Here is a 20,434-nt window from a genome sequence, read left to right as displayed (position 1 = left end):
GGGATGGCACTTTGTCCTTCTTTGGTCTGCTTTCCTTCCCCATTATGCCTGATGTTGATAGCAAGTTCTGCAGGACAGCCCACTTCCTAACGCAGGGCAGTCCTGTGCTCATTTGGTTCCCCCTAGGCACTGCTGTAATACAAATAATATTACAGATCTGAACATTTTTGCTCTTATCCCTCCAATAAAATTAAATATGTATTTTAAACATGAGCTCCTGTGGGCCTCCTGCTGTTTTTCATTTACTCCCCAGGGTCATTTGCAGCTTTGATTGCACGTGAGGCTCTAACAGTTACATTTCAGGCCAGAGCTGTTAGTTGAAAGCACAGCCGTACACGGCGTGGTGCGGTCCCAGCCTGCCCAGGGGGCTGCTCTGACTGAACAAAGTCAAATTAAAGCCCGTCATAAAATTACAGCATGCTTTTCTGTAAAGTTTGCCTTATACTTTCCTGGGCCTGGCCTTCAGGTTTCATTAGGGACAGCATCCAGCTAAGCTCCGGGCTCGGTACCAGTGTGCTGAGGGTACCCTCTAGCGGAACAGGCACCGGGCGCTACCAAGAGAGGGCAGGGATGCAAAGAGTGGTGTAACATGGTTAGTGCTTCCTTCTACCTGCCCACAGTGCTGGCGTGGCAGTGCTTTCCAGGCTCACATGAGCCCATAGGCTGAGCATGACGTTGTGTGATCAATGGTCTTCAGAGCTGGGAAGACTGAAATCTGAGGGTACCGCGGTGCACGGAAGGGATAGGCCTTTCAGAGGTGAAGTGCCCCACTGTAGGAGGAAGAGACACTCTTCCTGTTGCCCTAGGTTTTGTAGTCTTTCCTTCTTCAAAAGGGTCTGGGTCAGCACTGAGCTGAGCTCCCAGGCTTCTGGCAGTCCGTACTACACCAGTAAGACAGATCAGCATGGCTGCTCTCTGTCCTGATGGGGATCTGGCATGTTGGTGGCATTCACATCTCAGCAATCAACAGAGCACTGCCAATCTTTTCACTCCCCAGCATTACTCTTCTGGAAGATGCAACTTATTGAAGTAGTAGAAGATATGGGTAGCATGCCCTGTGTCTCGAAGGATTGCAGAAAACCTCAGAACATCTAACGGCAGGAAAACACACATACAAAAAGATGTGTACACTGCTGGAAATGCTAAACTTCCTTCCCTTACAAAGCATTGCATTCCTCTGTGCCTTATGACTAGTGGTGCCTCATTAGCTGTTGCTTGGTTTGAAAAGAGAAGGGGTAGCTCCATCTAGAGGCGTTGGATAGTCGACAAAAACCTGGTTCTCTTCGCTCTGCTTACATCTTCTGGCTGACAGTGTTGCGTGCATGGGGTACTTCCCCTTCAGCAACGCGGCTGCGTATTTTGGTTTCTCAATGTTTAATAAATTCTAAAACTTTGGATTAGGGCCTAGAAGTTTTAGAGCAATCCTGAGATACTGGTTTTCTTCCCTGCTTATTTCAGAGTGAATTGCAACTCAGGAGGAACACCCATATGTGTACAGTTTGCAGCATCTGTGCACAGCCTGGGGCTTCCCAGCAGAAATGGGATGGACAGAAATGTTTGACCACCGTTCCTCAAGTGTTTCTCTCTGTGTTTTCACAGACATCTTGGAATTTCTCAGTGCCATGCGTGAGAGAGCACTGCATTTGAACCAACATTGGTATTTTTTGTCTGAGCTTATGGAAAAGATGGGAAGAGTGTCACTGTGGTAACTCCTGCGGAGTTGAGGATGGAGACATGCAGGTAACTTTTATGCGTAGGTATGCACCCACATAGGTATTATTCCAAGCAATTAGGAATCTCACAATTCATATCAAGGAGTACTTGGGATAGAATCTTCATATCACAGATTTGTGACTTAGAGATCTCAGTAGAAGTGCATACACAGCATGTTTTCTTGCTATCAGTAAGGAGGAAAGCAGAAACGCAGGGACACATATGTGCACAGCATATCCCAGAAGTACAGGCCTGCCACAGCACTGTGTTGGTATGCTGGGCGATGTTTTGAGGTTTGCTTCTGAACTAAGAGGAGAGTACTTCGTAATGAACTGAAGAAAGAAATCTGTATGCCTTATATAGAGTTTAAAGTCTTATAATGCCCAACACCTCCTATGTGGTTCTTTTTCATGTCACCTAGTTCAGGTAATTGTGCCTTTCTCCCTTTGCACACTCTTCATCATTATGTTCTCTATAGTACATTTACCTCAGTATATTCCGTTCATTCTAACCCTTTCCTGCTTGCTTTTCAACTTCCATCTGCTCTATAGGTATGAAAGACAATAGCTCTTGTGGTCACAAGAAAATGTACAGATAAATAGAGATTACTGGTGAACTCTTTCATTTCAGTGGTACAGGGTTCAGCACTCGAGATGATGAAAAGAATGTGCAGTTCTTGGCAGATGGAATTTTATTTATTTATTTATTTGTGATGAGAAAAAATGGAATTTAATGAGAGACACTGCAGGAAAGTGAAAGCCCTGACCAAAAGAACCTTGAGGGCTTGTTGATTCTTTGCCAGTGTTAAAGGAGTCGACTCAGGTATTATTACAATGAGTCTGCAGCATGTACTCATTATAGTCCCATCACTTTAATGCATTTCTTTTTCTTTCCTCTTTAGCCTACTTACTGCTAAACAATATCTACTATTGTTTTAGTGCAGGTCATAGTTCAGTCTTTCGAGTACTTAAAAAAAATAATCAAATTTAAATTGCTCAGGAAAAGAAAAACATCCAACTTCTTAGGGAGCAATATTCATATTAGATAAACACATCTGGGGGACATTTGGAGTGCTAGTTCTTAAACAGACCTCCTGTCCCCACTGCAGTGGTTTGGTGCACCGAGCTCACCGTCCATCATTGCCTTACTTCCTTCAGGCTCTCCCACGAGAACCATGCAATTAGGCACAATTGGTGCTGATTTCTCACAGAGATTACTTCTCACTCAGTGCAAGCAGATGGGGTGTCTCTTTGTCTCCTGGGGGTCAGAACATGGCAGCCTTCAGAGCTGGCTGCCAAACTTCCCTGAGTCTCCTCAGCAACACAACCCCCAGCTCTCCATATCTGGCAGAAATCCTCTCCCAGAGACATGATGTTGGCACCCGCACAAGGTCTGCTGCAGCTGGGAGGCTGTGCTGGTGATCTGGAGGCACACAGGCTGGATATACCCTACCCTTCTTTTCCCTCTGCCATTCATTTAGCAGTCTCCAGTAGGATGGCATAGCTATATACATGTAAGTTTCTTCTAGTTACCTTAGGAGCACATGCCCAGGTTTTCACACCTATGAACCCCTTTCACTGTGTCTTAGATAAGAGTGTAACTTAGAACTTCTCTGTTCTGTAATACAGACCTTTTGTGATACTTGTCAATATCACAGAAATGCTTTTGCCTGTGCATAGAAGAGCTTTGACAAGGTCTGCTTGTGGGTACCATTCAGACTGTGGGTTCAGAAGTTCTACCTTGCATCGTTGGTGATGGAGATCCAGCAGCAACTCCAGTTACAGATCTGAGGTTCTGTTTGTCCTACAGCAGTAGGACACCTTATAATGCCCTGGTAGTGTTTACCCTCATGCTTTTTATTTACTTCATGACTGACATCCAATCAACTCTTAATGCTCAGAACCTACCCATTCTCTGTTTTATCTTATAGACCTCAGCTGAAGGACCCCTGGAGATGTCCCTCTGGTCTGTGGCATAGCAGTAGGCACTATGAGGCTATGGTAGGAGTATCCAAAGTCAGAACCATTGCCTTGTAACCCAAGATGCATTGACTTGAGGGATGAAGTCTTGGTGGCCGTGACTCAGACTTGCTTCTCCAGTTGGGAACATTGGGGCTAAGTTTCCTAGATCTGAAATAAAGCTACATACTGTCATAGCAACAGGCCCTGCCCTGACTCTCTGCTCTCCGCTCTTTTAAAATAAGCAGAAAGTGAAGCTCTTACCACATACAGCTGAGGCTCAGCAACTTGGCTTAGGCAGTAGCTTCTGACCTGAGCAGCACAGCATGAAGAGAATAAACAACACTCAAAAAATGCAAGGATCAACCTGTCAGTGTGCTATGGCTGGGTGCACCAACAAATCACAACGTGCTCTTCAGTTGCTGTGACAGGATCTCTTCTACTGACTGACACCTAGATCCCCGGGGAAAGAAAAATGCTCCAGTGAGAGCAGTACTGTTTGAAGTGCATGGTGACTTAAGACCCACTCCTACCAGAGGAGCTTGAGGCAGAAAGACAAGAAAGAGGAGAGATGAAAGAGGCAGAGATGCTCTTTTTATTCTCCCCTCCCTGTCACTGCAAGGTAAGGAGGATGCATGTATGCCCAACAATCTGGAGCCATTCCTAGCAATTCTCCACTGAGTCAGCTTCTTAGTGGTATAATGTACATATCTCAGGCTTCTTAAATATGTTCACATTTCTTGCCCAGCTGGTTCTGTTGCACAAGTTGCTAGCACGTGCTAGCTTGGGAAAGAGGGTAGGAAGGAAGTTGTTATCAGAAGCTGATAGGAGGGAAGCTGTAACCAAAGTGTCTCATTTATAGGCAGGAGCAGATAAGCTGACTTGAATCTTTCAACGTCCAACACCACAGCACTGCACTTCTCCATGCATATACCACCAAAACACAGGCATGAGATAGAGAAAAGGCTTTAATCTCTGCCCAGGGGTGGTAGAAATGCTTTATAATCACCTGGGATGGCCATGCAGTGTCTTGAGTCTGTTCTACGCAAAATCTCTCATCTTTTTCCTTTTGATGCTGTATAGCATTCTTTGTTTGCCATTGTATCAAAATGGGTTTGCAAGTGGCAGTGGACTGATGTAACTTGGTCAAATCTGCACTCTCTTATGGACCTCTGATTGCTTTGCGTGTAATCAAACCATAGTAAGAGCCTCCTTCATGAGCCACATGAGAAGAGATAGGGCATCTCCAGTGCAATATGCTCAGACCACTTTATATGAAAGAGTGTGGCTTTCTTCTTCAGGCAGTGTAGCATCTTCTGGGATCACGTGTGCTGTGGATGCACTGTGCCTCTGTGCTGATCATGGCCCTATCTTTCTGACTAACCAAAGCCCTTACTGAGTCAGTAGTATAATTCATACTAGGTATGCCCTTGTGCCTTTGTAAGAGGAGAGAACTTACAACTATACAAACCATTCATAACTGCAGCGCAGTAGAAAAAGTCCAATAGCTCAGAACTTATTTCTACGTCATAAAATATACCCATTCCCAGAGAAGGTAAGCCACAGCCACTGCGTGTATCTCCATCTCAGTACTGATAGCTTCCTTGCAACACCAGTCTGGTCTGATTGGTGGGAGTCTGGAAGATCCTGTTTCCGAAGAAAACGAACAGCACATCTCTGGGTGTCTCTTCCCTCATGGCAATACAGGTGAAGAAAGCTGCTTGATGAAAGCCACTTCATGACAAGCCTTTGCTGGTTCTTTGTGGCAGTATAACACTGGGACTGTTTTTTCCATTGCTTTGAGCTGAAATCAGGCTGAAGAAAGCAGAACAAGTAAGATGTATGTCAGGGTTCTTAAGCGTTCAGAATGTGGAAGGTCTTCCCAATCTTGATAACACTGAATAATGTTCCTCATGTGCAAACATGAGCAACACTGTGGCTCAAAGCTAATTTGTAGACCTCTACAATCGTCTGGGCTAAATGTCTGTATGAGGCAGAAAGAGATGACCTTTACTTGATGCACCAGTCTCAACTGGGAGGAAGTAAAATACGCAGTTAAACTTCCATGTTGGATTTCAGTGAATTAGGAAAGGAGGGGGAGAGAGAGACAGAAAGAGAGCCTGAGGGAGGTAATCATGAATGAAGCAGAACGTGGAGATGTGGCACTGAATGACATGGTCTAGTGGGCGCGATGGGGATGGCTTAACGGTCAGACTAGATGATCTCAGTGGTCTTTTCCAGCCTTAATGATTCTATGATTCTATGATTTTCTAGCCTCCTACATACAGACTGAAGTATCTTTTACTTAAATCCCCTTGTTCTACAAGCAGATGGAAGCTGCTGCCCAACAGAAAGATATAGAAACATCAGAAAAACGAGCCCCTGCAGCCTGATAGCTTGGAGCTCTGATGTAAAGGAGGTTTGTTGGGCTGGAGGTGGCTGGCACGTGAACTGACTGTCTTCATGGATGACTTGAACCCATTTCTGAGTGTGTCTGTTACGTCTGGGAATAAGCAAGTAGCTAAGGTATAAGTAATAAGGCAAGGCTGTTGGGAAAGAAAGAAACCCCCGTAAACCAAAATAATCCGTTTGTTCTCCAGTGTTTCCTGTACAAGTAATAAAATCTAATAACTGAGTCGCTGTTAACTGTTAATGACCACTGCGTTTGTTAATGGACCCAGACAAATGAGAGTAGTTTAGTACAACAGACAGGCCATTAGTTGTATTAATGGTTGGCTTGTAGGAGTTGGTGCTCTTATAAACTATATTCTGCAGTTTATAATACCAGCACTTTATAAAATGACTTGGTGCTTAAAAAAAACAAAAAAAAAACGATCAGGTGAGCTCCAATTTAGCAGTGGAAAATAAGCATACATTCTAAATAAGAAAAACTAATATTAGGCTAAATCTCTCTTCCTAGTTTGCACTGATATAAATCAGGAGCAAGAGCAGACGTACAAACCAGGGCTGATTCTTATGTAACTTAAATAAGTGGCAGCTTTGCTTTTAACTTCAGTGAATTTTGGATCAATCCCATAATTATTATCATTAGAGAGGAATTAGATCTTTTTTCTGTGTTTTTTTTTCTTCCCCCAGACCACAGATGATTCCACAGATGGGATATTCAGTTTTTAGCAGCTGTCATTATTTAGAAGTTTAACAAGCACTCTTATAGAAAAAAAAAAAAAAGAAAAAAACTATAAAAGAGAAGTTGTATAAATAGACTAAAATTAATAGGGGAACCAAAGAGAGTTAGTTCCTGCTTCACAAGCCTCTACAGCTCTTTTACTTTTGGTGTTCTTAAAATGTATTTAACTGCAGTTCCATTTACAAGAGATGTCAGCAGTGTTTTTGCTATGGTGGTTGTGAAAGCCAAGGTTTTTCCATCACTTTACAGACTCACTTCTGAATGTAACCAGTGTTTGTTAGACATTTCAAGTGGAGTAGTCCAAGCATTTGCCCTTGACTTGCCAGGTGGAGACGATACCAAATTATTAGAGAATTACAGGTTACTAGTGAAGGGAATACTGCACATTTTGCTAGGGAAAAGGAAATGGAGGTTTTTACATGATGCATGAATGGGCTTTAATTTGTGTGTAGCTGCAGTGTGAAACGAGGCCAGGCCTAAATCATAAACTTGAATCATAAGCTTTGTTTGCAAAGCCAAATTGCAAGTTTTCCAGATAGGATACCAAAATCACAAGAGAGAGCTTGCATAAACTTATCCTTAAGGTTACTGTGACCTGAAGGAAGAATGCAAGAGTCATCTCAGGGAGCTGGTCCCTTCTTCGGCCATTTGCTTGTCTGCAGGAGTGGTGATTAAGCCAGTCTCAAGAAGTGTCTTTCCTGAGTTTTCTCACTGAGATATGGAAATTACAGTCAAGGGGAACATCAGAACAGCAGTACTCATTCCCTCCATCCTACTTCAGCAGTACTTTGTACTGTTCTATAGAGTGCCCAGTAATGGAGGCTTCAGAGTAAGAAATTAGATGCTGAAACAGAAAAGGATAAGAAATAAGAGAAACACAGTGTTCCTAGCTCTGTGGAGTCTCCCAGCTGCCAATTTGTGGTCAAAGGACTTCCTGAGCCAGGATTTGTCTCCTGGTCAGTAGCCCCATTGAGTCCATCCTCTATAAATGTCTAGCCCCCTTATGAGGCTGTTTATGTTTCTGGCCTCCATTCTTGGCAATGGATTCTATACTGGATCTATATACAGTGTGAAAAGGTGTTTGCTTCTGTACATTTTAAACCTGCTACCTCATAATTTCAGCAAGTGCCCCTTAGATCTTAAGCTGGAGAAAATGAAAAATCCTTCCCCGTTCATCCAGTTCGTATGGTTTATGATTGTACAGATCTCTCCAACATGTTCCCCTGCAGTCATTCTTTCCCAGACTGAGAAATCACAAGTCAGCCAGTCCCTCTCCCTCCTTCCACAGCCCCATTTCTTGCCTCTGATCACCTCTGCCATCTTTTTCTGTGCCTTTCCAGATTCTACTTTATACTTCTTCAGATTGAGAGAAACAGAGTTGTGCTCAGTATCAGTGGTATGGATGTGTCATTTGTACAGTGCCCACGTGGTGGTTTTGCTTGCAGTTTTTTCTAATAATTACTAATTATTTGTCTCTTTGATAATCAGTGAGCACTGAGCTGTTTTTTTTTTTTCCTTTTGTTTTTGTTTTGTTTTTCCCCAAAGGGTTTTCCACTACTGCTCTAAAATCTTCTGGAGTGGTAAAAGTTTACTAAGAGTGCCCATTCCCTGTTTGCTTATTCTGTCGTCTGCCCATTACTCAGCTTGTGCTTTATTCTGTGTGTGCTGTTATTGCATGCTGCCTGCCATCCTGCTGCTCGGGCACAGCACCAGGACATCCGTGCACTCTTCACAGCCCTTTTTGGGAACGACTATGTGTCATCATCCGACCGCTCAGGAAACCACGCAGCTGGGCAGGAAGAGCCAGGAAGGGCTCTGCCTCCCTGCACACTTGTAGGGCACAAAATGAATCAACTTGCCCTGCCTGGAGCCAGTTTTCTGAGCTCCTGCCAGGGATGAGGAGGGAATTCATGCTTCTGCAGACACCTCATCTCCTGCCTGGCACTGAGAGCTGTGCGCGGAGGTTCAGTGCGGCCATCACCAGATGGTGCTGCTGCATTCAGCCTTGCAGGGTCACTGTGCGCACGAGTGTTAGCTTCTTGGAAGAAAATACTGAACTGTGGATGTTTTTCTGCTGCGTGGATGTCTGGAGAGCAGGCAGGGCATGCTCTGCCTTCATGTCACTGGCCAGTTCTTCTTGAGAACCAGGCATTTGGGCTGTGGCTTGGGATTCAGAGCAGGGGTGGGTTCAGATGATGTTTGAGATGATCTGTTCCAGCCTGGCTCAAGTGGATAAACAAAATTAATTAGGTCCACATCATAGGATTGCACAGGATTTATTTTTCCTCCAATGGAAAACTGGATGGCAACAGGTACTGCTGCTAATCGGGACAACATATCACTACAGTTCACCTCTTTTTTTCCCGTAAGTTTTACAGTTTTTTTCTTTTTTTTTTCTTTCTTTCTTTTTTTTTTTTAAAAAGATCCAGCTCCAGGAATCATGTTATCACATGAGAATTCAACACACAACTGTACAGCAAAAGTTATGTTCCATTTCCTACATCTATTATATATTAAACTGCAGTGCACAGAAAACTTCAGCTGATGTGATTAAGCAAAGGAAACAGCACAGAACATTTATCTAGCAGATTTTAGTCTTCTCCCTGGCTGTGACAGTAAACACGTGATTTGATGATCTGGAGCTCAGGAAGTAGGTGCTTCAGCCTTCATAAGATCTTCAGCTTCATCCTGTGGAAGTTCAGGCTGTACTTTAGGTGTACTTTAAAGTTCTGTCTGTCTTTAGATTCTGTCTGCAGCCATTACAGAGAGTTCTGTAAGAACTCAGATTTGATCATTCAGCTCAGAACAGGATCTGTCCAGACTCATGGATTCCAAGAGACAGATCTTGGGCTCAGAAAGATAGGGGAGATGAAAGTGAAAAATGACAGTGATGCTCTTGAGAAGGTAAATGAGGAGCCTTTGTATTTTATGGTGTCATGAAAGAAGAGTAGCAGCGAATACCAAGAAACTAAACTGAACACCTGGAGTTGGCCTCTGCTGACAGCAAGCTCCTGGGCCATGCAGTGTCTGGATATCATCAGTTTGGCAATTTCTATGTTAGACACAACCAAGCTCAAGAATTCTTAACGCTTCTTATCTTCAGCTAATCGCCATAGATCATGGAACTTAAAAGCCTCACAAAGACACATGTCTGAAGTCTGATTTTAGGGATCTACAAGTGTTCCTGGCAGAACTGTTGCCTCCATGTGAGAAATGATCCCATGACTGAACCTGTTCCACCTGCTTTGTCCCGAGGAGGGAGACGGGAGTCTCCTCTGAAATATGAGACGTCTGGAAGGAGAAAAGGGCAAGGAAAAAACAGGGTGGGAAACCATCATTCGCACAGAATGTGAAAGGTGAAGAGCTGAGGGGAGAGCAATAGTCTGGAACTGTAAAAGAAAATAAAAATGAAAAGAAATGCATATGGAAGACAGCAGGAAGATGGGAGAGAAGCAATAATGAGAAAGTAGAAGGGGAAGAATGTTATCTTCGCAGTTGTGCAGCTTTAGTTGCACAGAGTGGCCGTGAGGAAGGAGTTAACTTACAGGAATAGAGCTTGCTGGGCTAAGGGCAGCCAGGAGGAGTCAGAGCAATGGGAAGCGAGGAAAGCAGTTCATAGAATCATAGAATCAGTTGAGTTGGAAGGGACCTTTGAAGGCCATCTGATCCAACCCCCCTGCAATGAGCAGGGACACCCACAGCTCCATCAGGTGCTCAGAGCCCCATCCAGCCTGACCTTGCGTGTCTGCAGGGATGGGACAACCACCATCTCTCTGTGCAACTTGTGCCAGCGCTGCACCACTCTTACCATAAAATAATGTTTTCCTTACATCCAGTCTAAATCTCCCTTCTTTTAGTCTGAAATCATTTCCCTGGTCCTATCAAAACAACCCCTGCTAAAAAGTCTGTCCCCTTCTTTCTTACAGCCCCCTGTTAGTTACTGAGGGTTGCTCTCAGCTCTCCCTGGAGCTTTCTCTTCTCCAGGCTGCACAGCCCCAGCTCACTCAGCCTGTCCTCAAAGGCAGGTATTCCACCCCTTGAAGCATTTTTGTCATCCTCCTCTGGATGTGCTCCAACAGGTCCACATCTCCTTCAGCAAAATCCCAGCTGAGGGCACCGCAGAGTTGCCCCCATGTCTATTTAGTGCCTGAGGTTCGCGACCCTTGTGGGACCCAGCAGGATGGTCATTGCCATGCTTTGTATTCTTAGCCAGGTGGGACCGTTGTGTGACCACACATGCTGCTCATAGCATCATGCAGGTGGGCTGGGTTGTGCAGTAGCAGAGGAAGGAAGGATATTGCAGTTTCCCAACCTGCTTCACGCTCTGAAATTTGGAACGTAATTAAGTGTATTTAATTCTGACTTTCATTAACTGCATGCAGAAACCAGAAAGAAATCCACCCCAAAACAAACCCTGCACACAGAGTGCCAAAAATGTTAATCACACGCAGCTAATTCCAAAAGACGGGTTGTAACCGTAAACTTCGCATTAGCAGAAGCAACATTTCTTTGTATTTGCTATATGTGTTTTCCTTCTTAAATGCAAGTATTTCATAGAATCTTAGGACCGTTTTCTGTGGACGGGACCTTAAAGATATCTACTTCCAGCCCCTACCGTAGGCTGGCTACCCCAGCTCAGGCTGCCCAGGGCCCCATCCATGGCCTTGGGCACCTCTAGTGATGAGGCACCCACAGCTCTCTAAGCAACCCGTTCCAGCGCCTCACCGCCCTCACGGTGAAGAATTTACCCTCCCACCCCGGGCCCGCCCTCCCGTCTCGGGCTGCCGGCTCCTCCCCTCCCGCCGCCGTCCCACACTCCAGGTGTCCGCGCCGAGCAGAGCCGAGCGGAGCCCCGCGCCGGGCGGAGCGGCCACCCGCAGCCGCGGGAGGTGGGCGGTGCGCGGGGCGGGGGCTGCGGGCTCGCGGCATGGCCCGGGGGAAGCTGCTCCGCTGCCGCCCGGCCCCCTGAGCAGGCGAAGTGGGACGGGACGAGACGCGGCTCCGCTTGTCCTCCGGATTCCTGGGCGCCCCCGGGGGGTGGCCATGTCCGGAGCCATGAAGTTCAACGGGTACCTGAAGGTGCGGATCGGCGAGGCTGTGGGGCTGCAGCCCACCCGCTGGTCCCTCCGCCACTCGTTGTTCCGTAAGGGCTACCAGCTGCTGGACCCCTACGTGACGGTCAGCGTGGATCAGGTGCGCGTCGGGCAGACCAGCACCAAACAGAAGACCAACAAGCCCACGTACAACGAGGAGTTCTCCGCCACGGTGACCGACGGCCATCAGATCGAGCTGTCCGTTTTCCACGACACCCCCATAGGCTACGATGACTTCGTGGCCAACTGCACCTTGCACTTCCAGGACCTCCTGCGCTCGGCGGGCCCCAGCGACAGCTTCGAGGGCTGGGTGAGTAGCTGGGCTCCTGCGAATGAATGGAGGCAGAACGGGGCTTGTCCTTGCACGCCTGTGCTGCAGACGCACGCAGCGCGGTGTGCGTGCAGGTGTGCCGTCGTGCATCTCCTCGCGTTGGTGCTGGACTGAAGGGGGTACGTGGTGACAGCTGAAAGCTGATGCGTTTGGGGACCGCTGTCACAGCGTGAAGGCTCAGCCTTGCAGCTGAGTGCTGTGCAGTCTCTTGAGGAGCCTTGCACGTAGCAGCAAAGTACACCTGCACTCACAGGCTTGCGTGCCTTCCTTCCCTCATTGCTGAGCACACAGGGACATGGAAGTATGCATGCTCGGGTGGATGTATTTGTACTGAGATCTACACCTTGCACAATTGCTTGCTGTGTGTCTTTTTAGCAGAACAGCAGGACCTGTCCTGCATATGCTATGTGCGTCGCTGCACTGCTTGAACACGGTTTCACTTAAGGTTAATTTTAGGTTATTTCCACATCGCTTATATCCAGCCCAGAGAACTCAGTTATGTTTTAGTCATAATGGTGAGTGAGAGGGGTAGGACAGGCTCGAAAGTTATGCCTTCGTTTCTTGCACGTTAGAGCAGGAGGAAATGAATGTATTGATTCAAACCATAGTTTGCTCGTAAGTCTTAAGTTTAAAATAAATATATATCTTCTTCCTGGGTTGAGAGTGTGCAGAAACAACACTCAGAATTGCTAAAGTTAATACAGGTATTAGCACTGAGAGACCAGGAAGCTCAGCTCACGTGGTCAGGTAACCACTACAATAAAATCAGACAGGGAGGAAGAACTGACAGCGGAGAGCTGATAGGTATCTGCATGGTATGGCTGGGACAGTGCTGGTGCTTTCAGTTCTCAGCTGCTGCCTGTGGCTAAGGTGTGAGGCTCCATCTCTGGGGTGGCTACAGGGAAATACAGACCATTTACAAGAGCACTTAATAGACCTATATTGGTGCTGTTTGTTGGTATTCTTGGGTATCACGTTCTTTGGGGTTAGCCCAGTGGGTGTACACTGAGTTTCCCAGATTGTGCCAGTGGAGAGAAAGTGTCCCTGTGACTTGTGATAAAACAGGGTTATGTATGGACAGCCTGTGGGACTGAGCAAATGCAGCACTCGGGATATAAGGTTGTGGTTTTGAGGGTTTTCTTCCTGTTTGATTTGTTGGGAGTGTTTCCTATTTGCTGTTGAGAGAGCCCTTAGCTCCTTGGTGTACTGAGTCCTGAGTGTAGTGGGTTTGGGCACCCTGTTGTGGGGTGGTGGCCTACCAAAATGCCTATGGTAACATTGCCTGTGATGTAGATGCACGCATATCTGGAGGTCCACTGCTTCTTTTCAGCCACATGTTCCATAATGCTGCTTTTTAGGATGGGCACACTATATATCCAGCCAAGCAGTTTCAAGTTCTCATATGGTGTCTGGGGAGGGAAAAAGTTGGATGGGTGCGTGTCCTGTGAACTCCTGCGTTGAGAGGTGCAGAGGGGTGGGAAATCAGTGTGTTAAACGTCAGTTTACATCAGTCTGTGATTTATCGGGGCACACAGAGATGAAGAGCTGCTTCTGTCCTTCCAGTCAGCGTCTAAAAAAGTACAACTAGGGTGGATTTAGTGGGCAGGGTGAGCAAGTGTTTGTCTTCTGTCCCTTTCTCCTCCCATCCCTATTGATGTGCTCTGTTAGCTTCTTGTATAGTGTTCTGACAGGACTGCATGATGACAGTGGGAACATTGTCTTGCCCTGATAATTTAATATGTCTTGATAAATCCAGCAAGGCTGTCACTGGGTTTTGTGCAGCCTGAAGGATAGGAAGTGCTGCTCTGTACGAGTACAAGGTCCGTGAGCTGCTGGCATGAGGAAAGGCACCACAGAGGTTCTATGATGATTCGCAACATCTGCACACTGAAATTGCTCATACTGCTCTTCTTCCAACCCCTAAACAGAAGCATATATGCTAATACAGGCAGGGAAGGAGAAAAATGAAGTGAGGGGAAAACTGGTGAGAGTTTAACCTGGCTTGTACTTAGCTGCACATAAAAATCACTGTGATAGCAGTTAGATTTTTTTTTTTTCTCCCTAAAGTTATGTAGTCCATCAATACAAAATGATTGAGAAACAGTGATAAGGAATACCCTGGGGGATAGAGCATCCCGGAATCTTCAGGTATCCTGATAGGCAACAGAAGGCAGAGCAGAGTTGGTAAGAAGTTTGAATTGTTAATATAGGAAATCTGGGAGGGAAGAAAGGAATGTTTGTTGTTTTTGTGTTTTTTCTGTTTTTTTTTTTTTTTTGTCTGTTTTGACTTGAAATGCAGTGTTTCTGTTCACTTTTCAGAGAAGTTGCAAGGACAAGGATATATTGATAAACACCAAATGCACTTGCTTTGATACAGCCACGCAGTTCAGGGCAGCTGGAGAAATGTTGAGGGGAGCAGGAGGCAGCTGGAGACTACCTGGGATAGTCCTCCAGTTCACATACTGCCTGAGTTTGGTTTGAGCCCTCGTGTTCCTGTTCTTCTGTTAATCACTGTGGGTTTTCTTCTGTAGGGAAAATAACTGATTGGTTATGGCATTTGTCACCACCTCTTTGTTAGAGCTATAGGAAGTGTCAGAGAGAAGCAGGAGGAATCCGTGTGTAAGCCTTGGTGCTTCCCTGGTGACTTGCAGGTACATCACTGCAATTATCACCCCAACTATTTATGCAGATGAGTCAGTGAATGGGCATGAATCGTCTCCTGGGTAATGCTTGAGTCATCCCTCAGTGCTGGATGGGGTACCGTGGTCATACTTTGAATTAAAATCCATGTTCTGGACACTGTTTATATACTGCCTTTTTCTTCTCACTGTTTGGATTGTTTTCTGAAGTTTTTCTATTAAACAAATTACCACAGAATACATATATTTTAATTTTCATGTTATCAAATGCAGTAGACAAACTTCACACTAATCAAATCTATAAGAGCTTATTAGCTTCAAGACCCTGCTGTCCCTTTCTTGTTATTTTACATTTACTGGTCAGATGACAGATGTTTTTATGACTATTGCCAGCTAAATGCCATCCTTCCTTGAGCAGGCTTTGATGCACTGAAACCAGCGGCCCTCTCCCCGGTACTCTTCTTTTAGGTAGGCGTTTTCCTGTGGATGAATGGGTGTGAAATGGTTCAAACCTGAATGGTAGCATTTTACACAGGTGCACATGACCCCGCCAGGTGCAAAGTAGTAGAGAATCCAGCTGGTTACTGTCTGTAAGAGGTGAAGACATGATTTACAGCAGGAGGTTTTTTTCTTTCTCTCTTTTTCAAGCATTTATTTAATTTTGTGTGTAATGAGATCTTTTTACTCCTTTAGAAGGGAATTTCTCCTCTTTTAACTGTCTCCAAGTACAGTGTAGGAAACGTCAGTGAGACAACAGATCATTTGTAGTACTGAGTTGTAATTGAAAGAGAGGTTTACAATATGCAGAGTTACTCCTATGAGGTTTATGTAGTAGCTGAACTCGTTTTTGAGCTTGGAGAGACACTATTTACAAAAGATATTGAATGGCATTGGGAATGATTTAATTATGACTGTAGAAATGGTTGGTCTGTGGGTAGATATGTAATTTCTAGCACTCGAACAGGGAGTTAAAATTAAACCTTCTGTGACTCAATCTTGAAATAGCAAATTATCACAGTATACTGAAGGAAATTAGATAACAGATGGACTATTAGATTAATGAGCCAATTGCGACTTCCTGATGAGTTTGTTCCCATGTGCTCGTGTGAGAGCAGCTAGATTTGTTTGCAGGAAGAGATTAAAACAAATAATCCCCATCCATTGCTTAACCCAAACTCCTCCGGCTGTACCCTTTCCTGTGATTTCCAGCTCCCACTTTGCTGCAGTATTCTCCAGGTGGACAAAACTGGCATCAGGAAGCCAAAGTATTTTATAGACCCTGACAGAGCATTTTGTGATGTACATGGACTCTGAATTTTCTGAGAGCTTGATTGAAATGGAGATCTGTGAGAACAATGCAGCTGCTAAGCAGAATGTCAAATGAGGCTGTCTGAGTTCAAAAAGAGGATTGTGCTGCTTACCTGTCTGTGTCAGCCTGTGCTCATCTGTGGGATGGAGAGCATCTTGCAGAGCTGGCATAATGGTTTCTCCATCCACAAATACAAAGAGCAGCAGCATTTCGTTTGTGTGATTTCCCATTTCCATGCACACAGTGGAGATCTCTGACAGTTGTGCTGCACATAAAGAGCAAAATAGGCTTGAGTAAAGTAAGCTCCATCCCCTTTTTGTGTTAAGTCTTAAGTTGTATCTGTGATTGTTATTTCTGATAGGCAGTTACGTTGTTGAATGGGAACAGCCCATCTCAAGAAGGTAGTTCTTGAAAGCTATCCGGATTTCATCTCTGTCTTTCTTTTGGCAGATAGTTGTGGTCTGTGTGTATGGACAAACTCCTCAAAACACCAGTCCAGTGCACTGGGCTACCTGAACATACCGTGCAGCCTGAAACGAAAGTTGCAAAATATAAAGAAAAAAGGTTGCTATTTGTTAGGTGGTTATATAATCCTGGCTTGTGTTGTGTGATCAGCTTTGCTGAGGTTTCAGCATCAGAGATTGAGAAGAGCTACTCTTTTATTTCTCTCATTGACAAGGTCTTTCCTAGGGAAAGGCCTGTCTGACAGCTGTGAGCATCCTTGGAGAATAAAGGCATTTTGCTTGAGAATTTTTTTTTTTCATTTGTTTTGTTTCTTTCCACTTAAGGAAATCTGAGGCTGGAATGGTTTGGTCAAACCATGAGAAAATCCATTTTCCAGTGATGGGAGTCACTAAGATGCCAGCATGCATTTGTGGGACTGGCATTCGTGCCCTGAATTGTGTTGGATACAGCAGGACACTAAGTTCTCTCCTCTGTTCAGCCAGGTGCCTGTTGCTGCCATGGCTGGAGTTGGGAAGGGTTCTGGGAGCACCAGGGAGGAGCCTGCCTTCCTGCCCTGTACTGCTTGGCTGGGAGCTCATGCCTTCCTATCACCCAAGGCTTTCTGGAGCTGTTTACTGGAGCCCTTGCTAGTGATGGGGTGGGTGCAGGGCCACTTGCAGAGGCGGAGAAGCGAGGCTGAGACTGCAGCACAGCACTCTGAGCACCACAGGAAGCTTCTGGCCCAGCTGTGCTCTGTGTGGCCCCCGCTGCTTGCACTGGTGGGGGGAGCTCAGCCTCTTTGCTTTCTTTTTATTTTTGGCTTTTACCACAGGTCTTTTTTCTTAAAATGTTTCATCCAGGCCATCCAAGGCTTTCTGTTTTGAGTATTTTCTGGGTAATGACTTGGTTCCTAGCCATTTTGACCTTGTAGGCAGTAACCTTCCACAGAAGATATTGTCAAGGGGGCTGTTCAAGCTATTGAAATGAGGTTAAAAAGTCTACGGGTTTACAGTGTAATTCAATATGAAAGCATGTCCCTTACTGAACTGAGTGAGACTGCCGCCCTTCCTTTGCAGCTTTTAAAAATTCCTTTGATGTTTTAGGATGATTGTAGCTATTGTGCTTTGCTAATACAATCAAGAAGTCAGGGACCTCTTATGTAACAATGTGGTTGGGGGGAAGACAAGCAGAATCGTTGCTGGCAGCTTTTGTAAAGGATCCTGTGAGGCATCACACCTTCTTGCCTGCAACATCTCACCCTATTTAGGCATGCAGTTAATATATGTCAAACCATACTGTAGGCTTCATTTCTTCTGGAGACAGTGAGCAATTTTTATTTTGTTTGCTTATTCCACCCCTGTGCTGTCTGTGTGGCTGTAGTGAAGCAGACTGGAGCCCTGGGGAATACCTGGCTTGGTGTCCTGAAGGCAGTCACCCTGCAGCCCATCAGTATTTGTTCTTCTCCTAAGACATTGCCCTCGGTTGGTACCAGGAGCCATGTCTGATTATGAGGGAAAGGCTTGTTTTCTAATTATATCAGAGATAGCAAATGCACATCCAAAACAAAGTGCCTCCTGAAGCATCCAATTAATGTTGCTCAGCTACTTAGAGTTAGCCAGACAAACGACATAAATTTCTGCAGTGCCTTTTTTTTTTTTTTTTTTTTTTTTTTTTGTTGTTGTTGTTGTTGTTGTTCTTTGACGTCATGAAATGTTCTGATCACTCAGTGGAGTCAATTGCAGAGAAAACCATCCTGTGCTATCTCTAAAGGCAGTGCAGTGAGCTGGCACAGCTGCCCGGGGGCATCACCGTCCCTGGAAGTGCTCAAGAGCCATGTGGCACTGAGGGATGTGGGCAGTGGGCATGGTGGGGGTGGGTTGGGCTGGGGGATCTTGGAGGTCTTTTCCAACCTTAGTGATTCAGTGATTACGCAAGTGTGTGAACAGGTAAAAGCCAAGTTTAGTTGTGTTAAAATCTGAGCGTCGGTGCTGGGCCCAAGGTGATGTGAAAAATGGCTTTTGCATTGCCCTTGTGAGGCTTTGGGCGCCCTTGCTGCTCTAGGCTAGTGGCAATAAGCAGAGGCCCGCCTGACCTTCAGGCTGCCCAGAGGTCTGCAAAGCTCGTGCTGACCACTGCCTGGTCTGTGCAATGTGTGTGTGCCAGATCTCAGTGGCAAACAGGTTGTGTCTCTGAGGACAGCCTTATAAACAGATGAAGACCAGCTAGAAGTCTGTGAGCCCCAGTGCAGGGCCAAATGTTTGCGACAAGAGTTTGGCTTTTCTGCTAACCTCCCCTGACACTGGGTGCAAATCATTTCTGCGTGCCTTTGCACTGTGTGGACCTGCCCTTCGGGCTGATGCAGCTTGTGCCAGAGTGCAAGCACACAGGTATAGCTCCCCACCTGCTTTGCCAACACAAAAAAAAATGTTGGCAGAAGGGAGGGGAGTGTGAACCTGGAGATGACACTACATAAAACCTTTTTCTTGGCGTAGAGCAACTAAGTTTCCCAGGTACGGAGTTTCATTAGGTAGCTGTGTTTGAGTCAGCTGTAGGGAGGCAGCTCGGCAGGAGGTTTCCTTCCATTGAGCAGATAGGAGAAGGAGCGATGGTACAGAGGCAGAAGTTGGGTGGTGGTAACTGACAGCAGTTTGTGAGGTGGGAGAGAGATTTAATTTTTATTTAACTTTTATTTTAACTAGCAAGACAATGCTGGCGTAGGCCTCAGTGGAAATCATTTGACCTTTTATTTATTTTTAATTTCTTGCAATACGTGTATTTCTGTCAAAGGAAGGAAGGGGAGGAAAATATGTCCATACCGGACACAAGTGCTGCATGTCTGCGGTGCCTTCTTATTTATTTCTTTATTTAAGATAAAATGATGTGCAGTGCAAAATCACTTAGCGGATCAGCAGAGCCCTGTAACCTCTCTGATGCAGGCTAGCAAGGAAGAGGATGTGAACGCCAGGACATGTCTCTGTTCTATTGCAGAACATCACAGCTAATAGTAAGAATTGTACTGACAGATAACCTGACAGCGTGCATCCAAGAGTTTAGAGATTTGAGATGATAGTTCCATGCTGAACACTGCTTTTCCTGCCTTTCTCTTCTGTGTTTAGCATCAGCCATCCTCAAGGGCAGGATTTTGACTGCCAGCTGGTCTGATTTCGTCTGAAATTGCAGCTCATCCCTTCCTGTAGCACTTCTGATTTTTAGCCCTCTCTCTGGCCTGTTCTGTGGTTTCTGTTTTCCCTTTGCTTCTTTGTTTTCTTGTTGGTTTGTCGTTAGTCTCCATTCTGACCTAGTATGGCACTTTGTGTTTCTCTCATGAGTAAATTGAATTTTATCCTGCCATGTAAGCAAGAAGTCACTTGTAAATTTAACTGTTCATATAATACATCTCCATTTTCTTTTGTGTCTTACACCTCTCAAAGCACCGAAAGGAGGCTTAGTTTGCAAATCTTTCTTTATTGCTTTTGGAGAGAAAATATTTGCAGTCTTTCAGTAGATTCTAAGAACCAGTCATAGCTGTGCTGAGTGCTGTAGGTGTTAAAGAGAGAGAAAGACACTGTCAGAAGGATTATTTGGGATTGTGGCAGATCTCTGAAGCTGGCTGGCTCTGCAGCCTGGACAGGAAGGTAGGTGACAGGTTTACTAGGTCTGTGAAAATGAACATGGGGTGGCTGCACTCCTAAGAGCTTTTACCTGACAGAACAGTTGCAACAATCTGCAGTCTTCGGTAGTATTAAAGTCAGCTTTTGTACATGTGATTTAAGCTCCATAGTACTTCTCTCCATCCAGA

The 20,434-nt window shown here is 45.4% G+C and overlaps 1 protein-coding gene across 1 annotated transcript in view; it reads left to right on the top strand.

The window, feature by feature from the left end:
• Positions 1-11,862: 11,862 nt before the first annotated feature.
• PRKCH (protein kinase C eta) overlaps positions 11,863-20,434 on the top strand; it is a gene marked incomplete at both ends in the record, with an annotated part of 114,151 nt that continues 105,579 nt past the window's right edge. The window contains one exon of the mRNA XM_079536653.1: positions 11,863-12,222. Within this exon, the coding sequence (XP_079392779.1) occupies positions 11,863-12,222 (360 nt within the window). The remainder of the gene's footprint in view (positions 12,223-20,434) is intronic.

This window comes from Tetrao urogallus (assembly GCF_951394365.1).
Source record: "Tetrao urogallus genome assembly, chromosome: 6".
Taxonomy (NCBI): Eukaryota; Metazoa; Chordata; class Aves; order Galliformes; family Phasianidae; genus Tetrao; species Tetrao urogallus.
This window is presented reverse-complemented; position numbering and strand designations above follow the sequence as displayed.